Consider the following 13877-nt stretch of genomic DNA (forward strand, 5'->3'; position numbering starts at 1 on the left):
AAAGAGAAAGAAGTACTTTGTTCTGTTATAGGTTCAACATTGTAATGAAAGTCTTGCATTGTTAGATGGACTGCAGTAAAATTAAAGGTGAGTGTTTTATTTTGAGGTAGAGCAACCAAGCATTAAATATACTCGGTATTCTACGTTTACTGCCTTCAACTCTGTGCAGACAGAGCTATGGCTGTATTCACCATCGAATGCTTTTAGTCTAAGTGATGCCTTATGCATCACAATTACCCACACACAGCCCTGCATCAGACCGTGAGCGAACTTTTGTGGTTATGCGAATGTGGGCCGCAGCAGTAGCCGATGACAGCTTAATTCCCAAGCTGGAACCCCCCTGCTGAGGCCCACCGTTTGTGTGATCTGACAGACGGAGATCAGACTGAGGAGAGATGAGTGGGAACTCACTGAGTATGCTCAGGTTTCTTGGCACTGTGAAAAGATTTGTCCTGTCCATTCAGATCTGATGGAGTTTCCCATGTTCTGCATCGCAGCAGGTTTTTGTTGAAGTATCTTTCTCATCTGTGTGCACACAAGAGATACACGTAAGGCTGACGTTGTGTTTGCTTTAGTTCCTTGATGCCACCACAACCACATGTCGCAGTTTTGAACTTTTCTCTCGTCACAAAACAGGGGAAGAGGAGTTCCGGCTAATTACTTTTAGATAAAGGAAGGATACAGGTAAACAGGTGAGGAAAAAAACACAAGCGGGGAGTTTAAAGGAGGGAGTGGGAATGTAATGAGCTGGAAAAAGGGGTGACCTCAATTTAAAAGGGGTTGGGTAAAGGGGTCATTCCAAAAGGGGCAGTGGGAGCCTTATAGGAAGGATTAGGGGACTGGGAGAAAGAAGGTTGAACTACGTTAAACAAGGTCAGAGCACGCTGCATTGGAGGGCATGCAGTATTGTTTCTGAATATCTTGTTTTGGCATTAGTGTTTTTTTTTAACATATCCAAGGATTTTGGTTGATGCAATGTTGACCCTCTGAAGATGACGCTGGGCAAACTTCTCTCAGGTGCTGAAATGGCACGAATGGGCTTTATCATCTTGCTGATGAGTAGCACTGCCTCGGTCTCCACACAGTTTAACGGATTCAACTGTGATGCCAACTACCACAGCAGGTTTCCCGGTGAGAAAACTGCACATGTTCTCTTTTTTACAGCCTTTTTTTGGCTTCTTTGCAATTTTTCTTTCGTTTTTTTCAATCTTATATTGATTTGATATTGATTACACAACTGAAAGTTTTATTTTACTGCTAAAAGATATTTAGGATTCTTTTCACCTCACTAGATTTACCTTTTCTGCCATGCAAGTGATGAAGAACATTTTCTTAGTATTGCTTTTTAAATGTCCAGCTGGATCAGCCTATTTTACAACTGCCATGCCAGATAAATACTGGCAGAATAGTAAGACAGCTGCGCATAGACAAAATAAATAAATAAATAAATAAATAAAAAAAATAATAATAAAATAATAAATAAAATCCACATTACCAAAACCTCAAGCCACGTTTTCTTTTTTTTTTCACTTTCCAAATCAAATACTAAACTTGTTCATGTTAAGAGCAAACACTTAAACTTTCTAAAGTTAAAACACACTGTTGCATCTGCTTGTTTTACCCCCTCAGCTGAGCGGGACATCAGCGTTTACTGCGGGGTTCAAACCATCACCTTGAAGATCAATTTCTGCCCGGTGCTCTTCTCTGGTTACACAGTAGCAGACTTGGCCTTAAATGGCCATCACAGTGATGCTCAGTGTCGTGGCTTCATCAACAACAACACCTTTCCCACAGTGGTCCTTTTCAGCATCAGTCTCAGCACCTTGGAGGCCTGTGGTAACAGTCTGGTGGTAAAGAATACCAAAACACTAAAACACTGTGTTAACAGAATCATTAACTAACTGTGTTATTTGATGACATGGAAGAAAGCAAAGGTCTGTTTGTCCCTGCAGGTCAGCACAGCTTATGGGGCCAACGCCTATGGGAACATGTCTCTGGTACAGATTGGGAATATCTCCGGCTATATTGACACCCCTGATCCACCGACTATAATCAGCTATTTGCCTGGTTTGTTGTATAAATTCAGCTGCAGCTACCCCCTGGAATACCTGGTCAATAACTCACAGCTGGCATCGTAAGTTGCGGCCAAAACAGATTTTGACCTTTCAGGAGTCACTCATTGAATTTCTGTTAAGATTTAGTCATTCAATTAAGAGCCTTGTTTATTGTTTTCTAAATCTGTGATGACAGTTAAACCTCTGGTCTATAAGCCTGAGTGGGTTTGTGTCCCGATGTATTTTGAAATCCATTTATTTTAGGAAATGTAAATTTTCTGATGACTCACATTCTAATTTAGATGCAAACTTCACCTAAACTTTTGTACTTCAGTCAAGTAAACAAGGGTTCATCATTATTCTACACTGAAACTGTTCCCAATACCTTGTTATCTAAAAAAAACACACAACTGTGTTGCATCCTTTTACAGCTCCTCTGCTGCTGTGTCAGTCAAGGACAGCAACGGTACATTTGTTAGCACGCTGAGTATGATCTTGTACAATGTGAGTATACAACTGTATTAAATTTTCATTTCACTTTATAAGGTTTGGAAACATCTTTAGCAAACAAACTTTTTTATTTCAGGCTCTCCTTTGTCATGATTCTTTGTTTTAAATGTGTTATATAAGTAGATGATAATTCATTTTACAGTATGTTATCACCAAATCCAATGGAAATTTGAGTTTTAGAGGATTATATATAGTGTATTTTAGTCCAACACTAATCATCCTGCTGTCAGTAATAAAAGACGACAATATGGATATTAGTGTACCACTGGCAAAAGTCTCTCAGAAATGTACTGTTTATATCTGCTTGAGAATCTTATTCTACAAGCCATCATGCCTGACTGTTTAAGATTGTTCTTTGCCCCTTTTTATTAAAATTACCCCATATACTTTATATCGCTTTAAAAAGGGTTTTTGTTGCTCCCTCTATATAAATAACTAGATTTTATAACCAGAGAATGGCAGTTTGGTGTTGACAATAGCAAAATTAAAGAATTTGACTTGCCTTATGATTTTAACAGTACACCTATCTATTCATTCTAATTTTCCAGTTTCATGTTCTGACCAAAGAAAGTCATTTTGTTTTCCTTTCTCCTTTAATTTGAACTTTATTCCCTGTAGGATTCTACATACAATCAGCCTCTGTCTATCCCGATGGCTGGACTGGCTCTGAAAACCAGAGTATTTGCGGCTGTGAAAGCAACAAACTTAGACAAACGGTACCAAAGAGCACCCCCCCAATTTTTTTTTTTTTTAAATTTTCATAAAAGCTATTATAAATGTTTGAATAAAACTTACTTCTATGGGTCATATATTACTTTACAACAACTACATCACTGATAAAGAGATTATATTTCTAATATGATAGCCATAGCATCTTTCCCACCATAATTATTTACAGATTTAGCTCTGTTTTCCACACTTTGTCCGCATTCATTATGCCATTATGTTATAATTGGGGTTGAAGGCGCCAGTCTGCAACAAAGAAAGCTAAACCTGTGCTTTCCCATGTGCAGTTAGATCTCTATCCCATCTCACAGTTTTGTCCTTTTGCAGATGGAATATCTTGATGGACTACTGTTACACAACCCCCTCAGGGAATCCTAATGATGAACTCCGCTATGACCTTTTCTTTGGGTAATCTTGCCATTTTTGTTCAAAATGATGACTTGATAAATCACAAAAGGGAGTCATTACCTTGTCATGCACTCAGCATGGCTTATCTTCACAAATCCTCATGAATTCTGCTTTCTTAAGCACTTGATTGCTTAAGCATACAGCTAAACATCCAATCTGCCGTTTCCAGTGTATATATGTTCGTGCTTAAATGTGTGCATGTGTGTGTCTTGACATAGCTGCTATAAAGACCCACAAACAACGGTTTTTGAGAATGGGAAGAGTCAGATGGGCCGGTTTTCCTTTGAGGTTTTTCGATTTGTGAAACACAGACACCAGAAGATGTCGACTGTGTTTTTGCACTGCGTCACCAAGCTTTGCCGGGCAGACGACTGCATCATGCTCATGCCAGTGAGGCTGAAAAATCCCATTTTTTTTTATCCTAAATGGGTTGTGACTCCTGATTTCAGTGAGGACTGAAATCTGATAATGTGATTGGCAGATTTGTGGGCGACGGCGCAGGCGTGATGGAGACCAGAACCTTGATGCTCCACCTGTGGCATCTGCCAACGCCGTTATCACTGCTGGTCCAATCATCACCAGGAGTGGTATGAACAATAAAGAGATGTGCTAGTCTGAGACAGAAGGGGAGGAGCTCTTATATAAAACTTTTATGACTTGTTTGTTAAATTAGTTTGTTTTGTTGTATTTATTTAATTTTTTAAAAGTCACATGTTGTTTGTATTTTTTTCTGGCATCTAAGTAGGAAACTTACTTTATTTGCACAAAACGTAATTTGAAGTGCGATGGATAGATCAATGCATCCACAAAGATATACGGAACCGGTAAAAATAATTTTAATGAACACTCTGAAAATTGTTTTTCAGATGAAACTCCTGTCAACAACTCCCAGCTAGGTAAGAATCTATATGCACTTTTTTTATGACAAGCCTTAAAGTATCAGAAAATACAACAGAAACTAATATTAAACAGTTATTTACCACAACTTTTTTTTTTTTTTGTCTCTCAATTCACCAGCACCCGCTCATCCCTCCCAGCCAATGAACCCTGTGACCAGCGCTCTGATCTCAGGGGTGATCATCCTGGGGGCGGTCAGCATGGGTTTCTTCCTGCTGTCGCTCCGTCTCCTGCAGAAGTCCCGCTTGCCAACAACTACTGACTCAGGTGTTTGGAACCCGAGCTTTAAGTGATTAATTATTTGCATGTGTCAGAATGATTCTCTGGCTGCTCAAACTGTTTGTTCTTCTTGGTATACATTAAATGTCTTAATATATGTGTATGTGTGTGTGGGTGTGTGTATGTGTTTGTGTGTCTATGTGTGCTTTAGGTATTTATTGCCTTCAATACCTCATTTTTATCTGTTTTTGGTCAGTAAATATGTGTAGAAGCTATTATGTTATGAAAATCACACTCATTTTTATTACACTTTTCCTTGTTTTTTTTTATATTTTACACATATTGGCACATTTTTTGTCAATTTGAATATATGAAGTATAGATTTTGCATTCTAAAGAGAAAAACAGAAGTTTTGTGTTTAATTTGTTTTACAATGATAAGTTGTTGCATTTAAAACATTAAAATTGTTAAGAAAAGCAAATGAATATCATGCAGTGTTTTGAAAACAAAAATATGGATTTAGTGCTGTATGTTTGAATTTAATTTCTTTCTGTCATTTGTATCATTAAAGTTAAAATAACATTTTAAGATATAGAATATGTACATTTTTACATCTAATTCTGAATAAAAATTGTTAAACCTAAAAGACTGACTTGAGTTAAAATCAACAGATTTTGCATTTTAAAGCTCAACATTGTCTAAAATGTGACAGAAATGTGCACCACCCTCCCTTGTAGTTACTCCATTTGGGAAATTATGATGCTAATTCTTGCTGCTTTGTTGAATAATTTACATCAATTTTCACACAAGATTTCAGCCTCTTATTAGTTTTTGGTAATGATTGTCTGATTCTCCTCTTCAAAGCACACAATCAGGAGACAGACCTGGACAGAAGACTGGCCTTTCAATACAGTCTGTGTGCCCACTGAGCCACAATGGTATAAGTTATGTGCCACTTACTTCCTGGGAAAATATGTTGCCCTGATGGTAGCGTAGATTTGTTCAAAGTTTCCATCAAATGCATCTTGCATCAATGTTTCTTTTGCACATGCACAAGCCATTCGTGGAATGGACACTGATGCATCTTCATACCATTATAGTTCCCGTCTTCTTGTATTTTTTTTTATTATGAAAGTCATGATGATCTTCCTCATCTTTGGCACATGGAACCAGATGCCATTTTTACCAAAAAAGCAGCTGAAACATGGAGTCATCTGACCAAAATAACACATGCCCACTTTTTTTGTCCATCTGAAATGAGCTTTTGACGAGATAACTAAGCAGTTTATTAACCAGATGAGCTTCCTGGCATCCCTAAACCAGATTTTTTAAAACATGTTAGCTTGAAGATCCAATCAGAAAATGAAATAACACACCCAGCTAATGCAAATGGAGGTTGATTCATTCCTGCATTTAGATGCTCAAAGAGACTTATATTAGCCAAGTGCAGAACAAGCTCCAAAGTTAAAATATTTCACATCTTTGCATAAAATAATATATTCAAATTTCCAGTGAAGCTACTCTTATCCAAAAAACTATATAACTAAACGTATAAAAATTAAAACTCACCAATTAATCCCTTGTTAAATGCACTCTGGAATCTTTTTATATAGATTTGTGACTAAATATAATATACGATCATAAAGAAGGTTCACTTTAGGTAATTTTTTGGATGCATTTGTTCACCTTTTTGTATTTAATGAAAGCACACATCTATCAGAGTTTTCCAAATGTCATGGCCCTGTGAGTGTCCAATCGCCAGAAAAATGAACAATACATCAGAAAGTACCCGAGCCCATTTGATGTCTGCCTGAATTAATCTTATGATTTTTGCTATATTGATTTTCGTCTCCGATGACCTATCTAAATGTCTGTTGGTGGCCCCCTGCATCTCACGTGTCGCACTCTGAGGCTTGTTTTGTGCCCTATTGTCTCTGGTACATTCACTGCTCCTCATCAGTCTAATCCCTTATTTCAACAATCATTTTGTGATGTATTCACCAACTACAATGTCCACAGATAACTGAAATGGGAGGAATGAATTCTATCATCCCTCCTCTCAGTTTACTATCAGCGATAATTGATTATGCCCTCCTCCGAAAATAGAATTGAGGCTGAGATTTGGCTTTGAACGCTGAACTGGAGTTCAGGTGAGTCATGGGCAAAGAGAATGAATTCCGTTAACACCAGATAAATTTAAATGAGAGTGTGCAGGAGCAAGAGAACAGAAAGGCTCTCAACATGTTTAAATGCGCACGTCATAACAATTCCAACACGTCTTGCATTTGACATGGTTTTCACATTTTGACAAAAGACTGACAGAGATGCCTATCCTCCAACTTGACCCCGATCAGAGCTGTCCCTTCCCAGGTGGCTCATCTGACAATATCAGGTTTCTGTGCTTACGATCCTTTGCACATTTTACTCTCAGTTAATTCACATTATTAACCAGATTTTAAATGAGAATTAGTAAGGGTTTCTAGTTTGATTGAAATATAAATACATACACACAGTTTTCCAACTAGCATTTGTGCTCATTTTTTACTCCTAAATTAAGACATTTGCAAGCCTTGATCAGTATCATTGTCAATCACATGGTCACAGCATTTGTTGTTAATAACTTGTCATAGTACTATAACCATCAAAAGTACCCATATAAAAGCTCTTTTGAGGCAATTTGTCAAATTTAGATTCATCCAGGTCACATTAAACCACCAAACACCTCTGAAGACAACAGGTCTTCTTTCCTTTATTGTGTGTGAGGTCCCATGTGAACAGTAACCACACATATCCTTACATTATTATGTTTCATATTGGTAGGCAAAGGGGGCTGCATTTCACATACAAAATCACAAAGCCTTAAGCACAAAGCTAAAACATATATTTATAAAGGGGGCTGTGTTGGGTTTCATCATTAGCCTACAGGGAATGACTACATTACCTCAATCACAAAAGTGAATTGTTTACACAGATTGAAGCAGCTCCACCACAGTGGCTTTGACCCTGTTTTCATCCAATCCTTAAACACTCATGACCATACAACAGTGATGCTCTCCATATAAAAAACATCTCACTGCTTTCTAATCACAAACAAGCAAAGAAACTGAGGAGGTAAGGTTCAGGCTCAGGTAACTGCAAAGTTTCCGGATGACATATCAGCATTTTGCCATTTTGGGTTAAAACAGACTTGAGTGGACTTACAATCCTTCTGCACTCTGGATATCAGAGGATTTTCTGTGCTTGACATCTGTTGTATTTGCCTCAACTTTTTCACAGAGGGCGGAGTGGCGAGATGGCTTTATTCATCCTCTTCATCCTGACGTCCTTGTGTATCGCTGGCCGAGAGGCCCTCAACCTTTCTGACTGCGGTGCTTATGCCAGAAGACCCGGTCAGTTGCTTCCAATGATTTTAGCTTACATGTAGACCTTTAGAGATGGCTCAGACGTTGCAATTCACCTTTTACATCTAGGAGGAAACCTAAATGCTGACAGTAAAATACTTTATTTATATTACTACAAATAGTAGACTTTCATTTATCTATTTAGTCACTTTAAATGTATGCTAAGATTTAACTCATGTATGTTGACTACCAGATGAAAAAGACTGAAAACTATGCAATCTTTTTGTTAACAGAATACACTGACATCGCTGTGGTGTGTGGAACATCGGCCATTGATCTGGCTATTCAAATCTGCCCAGTTATATACGCCGGATACAATGCAAGTTTACTGATTCTGAACAACATCGGGAACAGTGTGGACTGTCAGGGGAGGCTTGACTCCAGTGTGATGCCTCCTGTAGTGAGATTCAGCCTCACCATCAGAGAAGGCAACACCTGTGGAAGTAACTTCTTAGTGAGTGTTAAATCAATGTTGTTTTCTGATTTTGACAGGATTTCAAGGTTTGCTGGCTTTCTACTGAGGAGAGTTATGTATGAGAGCGCCGAGTTTTGGGCCAAGTGTAAAGATGTGAAAATGAAAGCTCTCAGAGAGAAAATAAAGAGAATCTAAACCACACACTAATGAAGGGAATCAGTATGCTTTTCATGTAGTAAAAGGGAATGTTCAGAGATTCGTTGCACCCCCTTGATGTGATTTCATCAGTTACTTGCTGGGCGAAACTTGTCAGCCATTGTTTATTTTTTAAGAAATCTTAAAATAATCATGTTTCTATCATATAATTCTTTAGACCACAAGCTCACAGGGAACAGAAGCATTCTCTGACTTCTCCAACATCCAGTCTGTGAACATCAGTGGAGTGGTACGATCCTTCGACCCCACCACCGGGACCATCACTTACAATGCAGAGCTAAAGTATTTCTATTCATGTGCTTATCCTCTGGAGTACCTAATCAACAACACCCAGGTGGATGTGTAAGTGCACAGCTCTAATATGTGGGCTAAAAGATACATATTAGCTCCACAACACCCCTAGGGTTTCCCTTCTGTGCAAAATGTGTTTTCATCTCTTTCTTCCTTGTAGGTCATCCTCCTCCATTGCGTTGAAGGACAACAATGGCAGCTTCATCAGTACTCTCAGCATGACCTTGTATAAGGTTCCACTTTCCACCTTTTTCACACGCCACATATACATACATACATGCATATGCAACACACATTTTAACCTGTAACTCTAACTTTTTTTTAGGACATAAATTACACCACGCCCCTTATGATTCCACCTGTGGGTATCGAACTGAGAACAAATATCTACGTGCAGGTTGTTGCAACCAACCTCACATCGCAGTAAGAACCTTTAACAATATATCATTTGCAGGCTTCATTTGTATAATTCAGACCTGGATCTGTATCTATCTGGATCTATTTTAGTAATCGGATTTATTATACTTTTTACTCCTTTTTTTAAAATTCAGACAAAATACTGTATCTTCTCCCTCTACCCCATTAACCTTTTCTGACCTGGTATAATAAATGTAAGCAAGAGAGCAAAGTAAGAAGTTTACAGTAAAGGGTGGAGGTTTAACCTCTCCAGTATTTTTATGTCATGTTTTTAGTCTTTGTACAGTCTAAGAAATAAAACTAAAGAGTACTAGCACAGGTCATTGGAGGATTTTTAAAGACAGCCTCTGGATCTCATGAATTAAGCTCACTTTTCAGCTGCTACTTTTTGCTTTAATATTTTAAGAAAAAACAAGCAAATCAAATAGAATTAAATGCAACACTGAGCTTACACATAAAGTGACTCGTAGGCGCTTGGATATGTAAATGAAACTGACATCATGACATCTTCTACTTATCACATGCCTGTTCATAGCCCCTCAGTGTATGCTGGGAATCACTGGATTCAACAAAAAAACAAATAAAGCAGTAAATGTGCATAATGAAGCATCGCTTTCTAATCGTACAAATTATTTAGCATGTTTACATTTGTTTGTTGTCAACTTAAACCTACTGGAGTGAAAAATTCAAAACTTGTGATGTGAGAAATGTAGTGTAAAAAAAAAAAAAAGTTCTTTGCTTGGTTTGAGAAATGAGGTGTGATAATTAAGTAAGTCCTGCTTAAATTGAACAACAGTCCACGACAGATTAATTACAAGCATTGCTCAAGGCAAAAATATTCCATCAGAGAGAAGGATTCGGCCTTAAAAGGAAATGTTGTTTTTCATTTGGGAACACAGCTTATAGTGAGATGTTGCTCAGCAAAACCATTAAGAAATTTTTAATCCCAAGTAAAAAATTTCACAACACATAAATCCATTAAAAGGTCTGACACCTGATGATTGTACAAAGGAATCTTAACCACTAAATCATATGTTATATATCATAATATGCCATTATTTGATCCTCAGCTAATTGCATTGCTAATTGCATTGCTTTAATATGTGAAAGAAAGAAGAAGTGTGATCAATTATACAGCTCTACTTTGATCTTTGAAAGCAGGAGTATGAAAAATAGATTTTTCTTTGTCCTATTGATTTTTAAAGCTTTACTTTCAGCAGTTTGATGAATACAGGTCCATCTTTCCTAGTCTTCAATCCCATGACAATGTCTTGATAGATCACAATTTTGAGGATTCCAGCTGTGGCCTGTAGTCTCTATAGACCTCATTCTTTCTCTGCAGGTACTTTGTTCTACTGGACCGTTGCTACGCCTCAGTTTCTCCACAGCCTTCCAACTCCACCTTCTATAATCTGTTTGTCTCGTAAGTTACAGAAACACCCAAAAGCATCCTATGAAAAAAAGGTGTGATCTGCCCACTGTCTGTAACTTGTGGATTCTTTCAGTCCTTCAGTCAGACTTTATAATGAGTTCTATCTCTCAGTCCAGCAGTCCAGCTTTAAATTTTATACAGATGCCCTCAGGGTTTCCTCTCTTCCATTACAAAAGCACACCACAGGTAGCAAAATCTATAGGGAACCCAGGCTTGATTTTACCTCCCTCTGCCATAATCATTAATACATAGCCTGAATGTATCCATGTGATGTGCAGTTGTGACACTTGTGAGGTTTGCCTTTTACTGAAAGGTGCTCCAAAGATCAGCTGACCACCATGCTGGAGAATGGGGACAGCCAGAGGGCTCGCTTCTACTTCCCAGCTTTCCGCTTCATTGAGCAGAAGAATGTGACCATCTCCACCTACTATCTTCACTGCATCACCAGACTGTGTGAGCGCAGCACCTGCAGCACCTTCAAGGTAGGAAGGCACCACCTGCATTTCAAGTAGAAATCTCTAATTCAAGCCACATTTTCTATTCATGTCCACCTGGTCTTAATCATAGCAATGCAGCAGGAAGAAGAGAAGCATGGAAACCTCTGTTGTCCAGGAGAGCATCACTAAGCCATCTGTACTTACAGTGTCTATAAAGGCCAACACTGAGAGCAGTAAGTTCCTTGTTTTCCTTTCTTTTGCACAAACATGAAAAGGAAACAAAAGATCTGTACACTATAACAATAATTCCCACTGAACTGTATTCAGTGCATCTAAGATGCTTCTGAAAAACTAAACAATAAAAGAGATATGAGACATTCAGGTAGTTGTAAGCTTGCCCATCCCACCTCATTAGATGTTATTCAAATGTTATTTGATACCTAATGAGAAAAGTGATACCACTCCATGTCTGTGTTGTAAATACGCTGCAACAAAAGAGATCTAAAGCTCATTGTAGTCTTTCTTTGTCGGTGCAGAGACTTAATGCATTTTTGTTGTTACAAAGTGCTACACCCAGCTTAAAAATGACATTTCATTTTACACTGTATTGCTTCCTACAAACAAGTTGATCAGATGTGTTGGTGAGTTTTTTTATTAATTTTTTTTTATTTATTAATTACATTTTTGTCATTACAATAGAGCTAGTCAGGATGTTCATCTTTTTGCCCAGTTTACTGTCATTTTATTTGCAGTTTCTATAATGAATAAAAGTACTAAAGGCTTCTTTTAACGTGTTTACTGTACAGACATAAAATGCATACATGCATGTATCATTATTGTAGTAGCAGTAGGCAACACTACAAGCAACGCTATGTACTTTTGTGTCTAAAAAGGGCTTAAATTGGAAAAAGTAATAGATTTAAAGCTTGAAAAATACCAGTAAACCCTTATTACATAAAATGTAACAAAAGGAAAAGACCCAAAAGTTATGACATAAACTTCTTTGACTTTTGTTTTTGTTAAATATTTTGCTTAATAATTAACTGACTTGTCATATTTTTCTCTGCTCCAACATTTTAACAGATATTATGTTTCATCCTTTATAATAAAATACTGACGTTTCCTATTTTTTCTTGCAGCCACTGTTCCCAGTGAAGAAAGTAAGTATGTTACTTATTCACTTTGCTGTCATGAGGACAGCCATTCACAGGGCTTTTGCTAATTAGTTTCTCCAGAAATAAAAGGCATTTCTTATCTGCAGCAAACCATGAAGTCCTCTCTTGTCTGCTGGATTAAAGCATCCCATAACAGTGTCACTCTCGTCTGTGCACAGCTCCGTCTGGTGGTCAGTTGGATGACGAGGGAGCATCTGTTGGACTGGGAATTACTGTGGCTGTCCTGGTTGTGACAGGTGTGGCAGCCATCTTGATGGCGGCATATTTTTATAGAAAACTGAAGTGGATGAGATAACAGCAGCTGCTGATGTTGGTGATCAGGGTATGTGCAGGTTTTGTGGCATGAAGTTTGACAGGGTGCACTCACTTATGGGTAGAAGTGCATAATGTACGTATGTAGGACAGTCAATCAAATTATCAGTTTGAACTGTAAATCTTTCTTTCCACTTCTTCGGGGACTATTGCAAGTTGTTGAAGTGTGAATCTGAACATGATGCACAAAAAGAAGGAAAGACATTTTGCATTTTGTGTGTCCTTGTTGTGTCAAGGTACTTTTGTGCCATTTCAGTAAGCATACAATATATTAATCATAACTATTGGCTTTATAGTTAACTATTAAACTGATCCTTGTTAACTTCTTCTCCTTTATCTAACATTTGCTAAGTTAATTATCAGATGGCACCACAAACCAAAGTTGTAAGCAATTGGTACTCTTGAATTGTCACAAATATTTCTCTTTCTATTACTATTTCCATGATACTAAGCTAATAGCTAGCTGTCCTCTTGCTTCAGTTTGGCCCCTGACTTTTGCTAACAGATAGATTCAATATTTGCATTCTCACCCATTTCAAGCAAAATTTATTAAAGAGGGTTTCTTTTTTAGGATTTGTATTGATAAGCAGATCTGGATAGGCTGATAGTTTCAATTTTCAATGAATTTATTTAACATGCTGACACGTAGATCTATAGCTTAGTGTCTTTTGGTCTCAACTAATTAGTAAGCCACGGCCAATGGACAGATACAAATATGTAACTTGGAAAGTTTTACAAGCATACAGATGTGACTACTAACATAATTGCTGGCTGTATTTCCATGAGTGCTATCCACCATCTCACCATACTCCTGGAAATAAAATCAATACACCAGTTTTCTACTATGTAAAACTGCTCTTTTAATTTTTAGCACAAACATAAATATGTCAGTAAAATTAAAGTTTTACATCAAGATTCCTCATCAGTGTGTAAATATCTTTAAAGGACTTTTATGTTTTACATGCAT

At 37.6% G+C, this 13877-nt stretch overlaps 2 protein-coding genes across 2 annotated transcripts; both read left to right on the forward strand.

Annotated features, from left to right (window-relative positions):
- The first annotated feature begins 1025 nt into the window (after window positions 1-1025).
- On the forward strand, window positions 1026-4888 carry LOC121645598 (zona pellucida-like domain-containing protein 1). Its single transcript, XM_041994119.1, has 10 exons — window positions 1026-1131; window positions 1630-1850; window positions 1953-2134; window positions 2486-2558; window positions 3183-3280; window positions 3618-3698; window positions 3917-4088; window positions 4180-4285; window positions 4565-4594; window positions 4716-4888. The coding sequence occupies exons 1-10, from the start codon at window positions 1026-1028 to the stop codon at window positions 4886-4888; spliced, it is 1242 nt and encodes a 413-aa protein (XP_041850053.1).
- Window positions 4889-8106: 3218 nt separating this feature from the next.
- si:ch211-229d2.5 (zona pellucida-like domain-containing protein 1) lies at window positions 8107-12893 on the forward strand. The gene is made up of 10 exons (XM_041995014.1): window positions 8107-8203; window positions 8449-8669; window positions 9004-9188; window positions 9298-9370; window positions 9463-9560; window positions 10897-10977; window positions 11300-11468; window positions 11554-11656; window positions 12563-12583; window positions 12757-12893. The coding sequence occupies exons 1-10, from the start codon at window positions 8107-8109 to the stop codon at window positions 12891-12893; spliced, it is 1185 nt and encodes a 394-aa protein (XP_041850948.1).
- The last annotated feature ends 984 nt before the right edge of the window (window positions 12894-13877 follow it).

This window comes from Melanotaenia boesemani, chromosome 9 (assembly GCF_017639745.1).
Source record: "Melanotaenia boesemani isolate fMelBoe1 chromosome 9, fMelBoe1.pri, whole genome shotgun sequence".
In the NCBI taxonomy this organism is placed as follows: domain Eukaryota; kingdom Metazoa; phylum Chordata; class Actinopteri; order Atheriniformes; family Melanotaeniidae; genus Melanotaenia; species Melanotaenia boesemani.

Coding starts and splice junctions, on each gene's coding strand:
- LOC121645598 (XM_041994119.1), top strand. CDS start 1,026: ATGGCACGAATGGGCTTTATCATCTTGCTGATGAGTAGCACTGCCTCG. Junction 3,699..3,916: donor CGCTATGACCTTTTCTTTGG/GTAATCTTGCCA, acceptor GTCTTGACATAG/CTGCTATAAAGACCCACAAA. Junction 4,595..4,715: donor TGTCAACAACTCCCAGCTAG/GTAAGAATCTAT, acceptor TCAATTCACCAG/CACCCGCTCATCCCTCCCAG.
- si:ch211-229d2.5 (XM_041995014.1), top strand. CDS start 8,107: ATGGCTTTATTCATCCTCTTCATCCTGACGTCCTTGTGTATCGCTGGC. Junction 9,561..10,896: donor GCAACCAACCTCACATCGCA/GTAAGAACCTTT, acceptor CTTTCTCTGCAG/GTACTTTGTTCTACTGGACC. Junction 11,657..12,562: donor AAAGGCCAACACTGAGAGCA/GTAAGTTCCTTG, acceptor TTTTTCTTGCAG/CCACTGTTCCCAGTGAAGAA.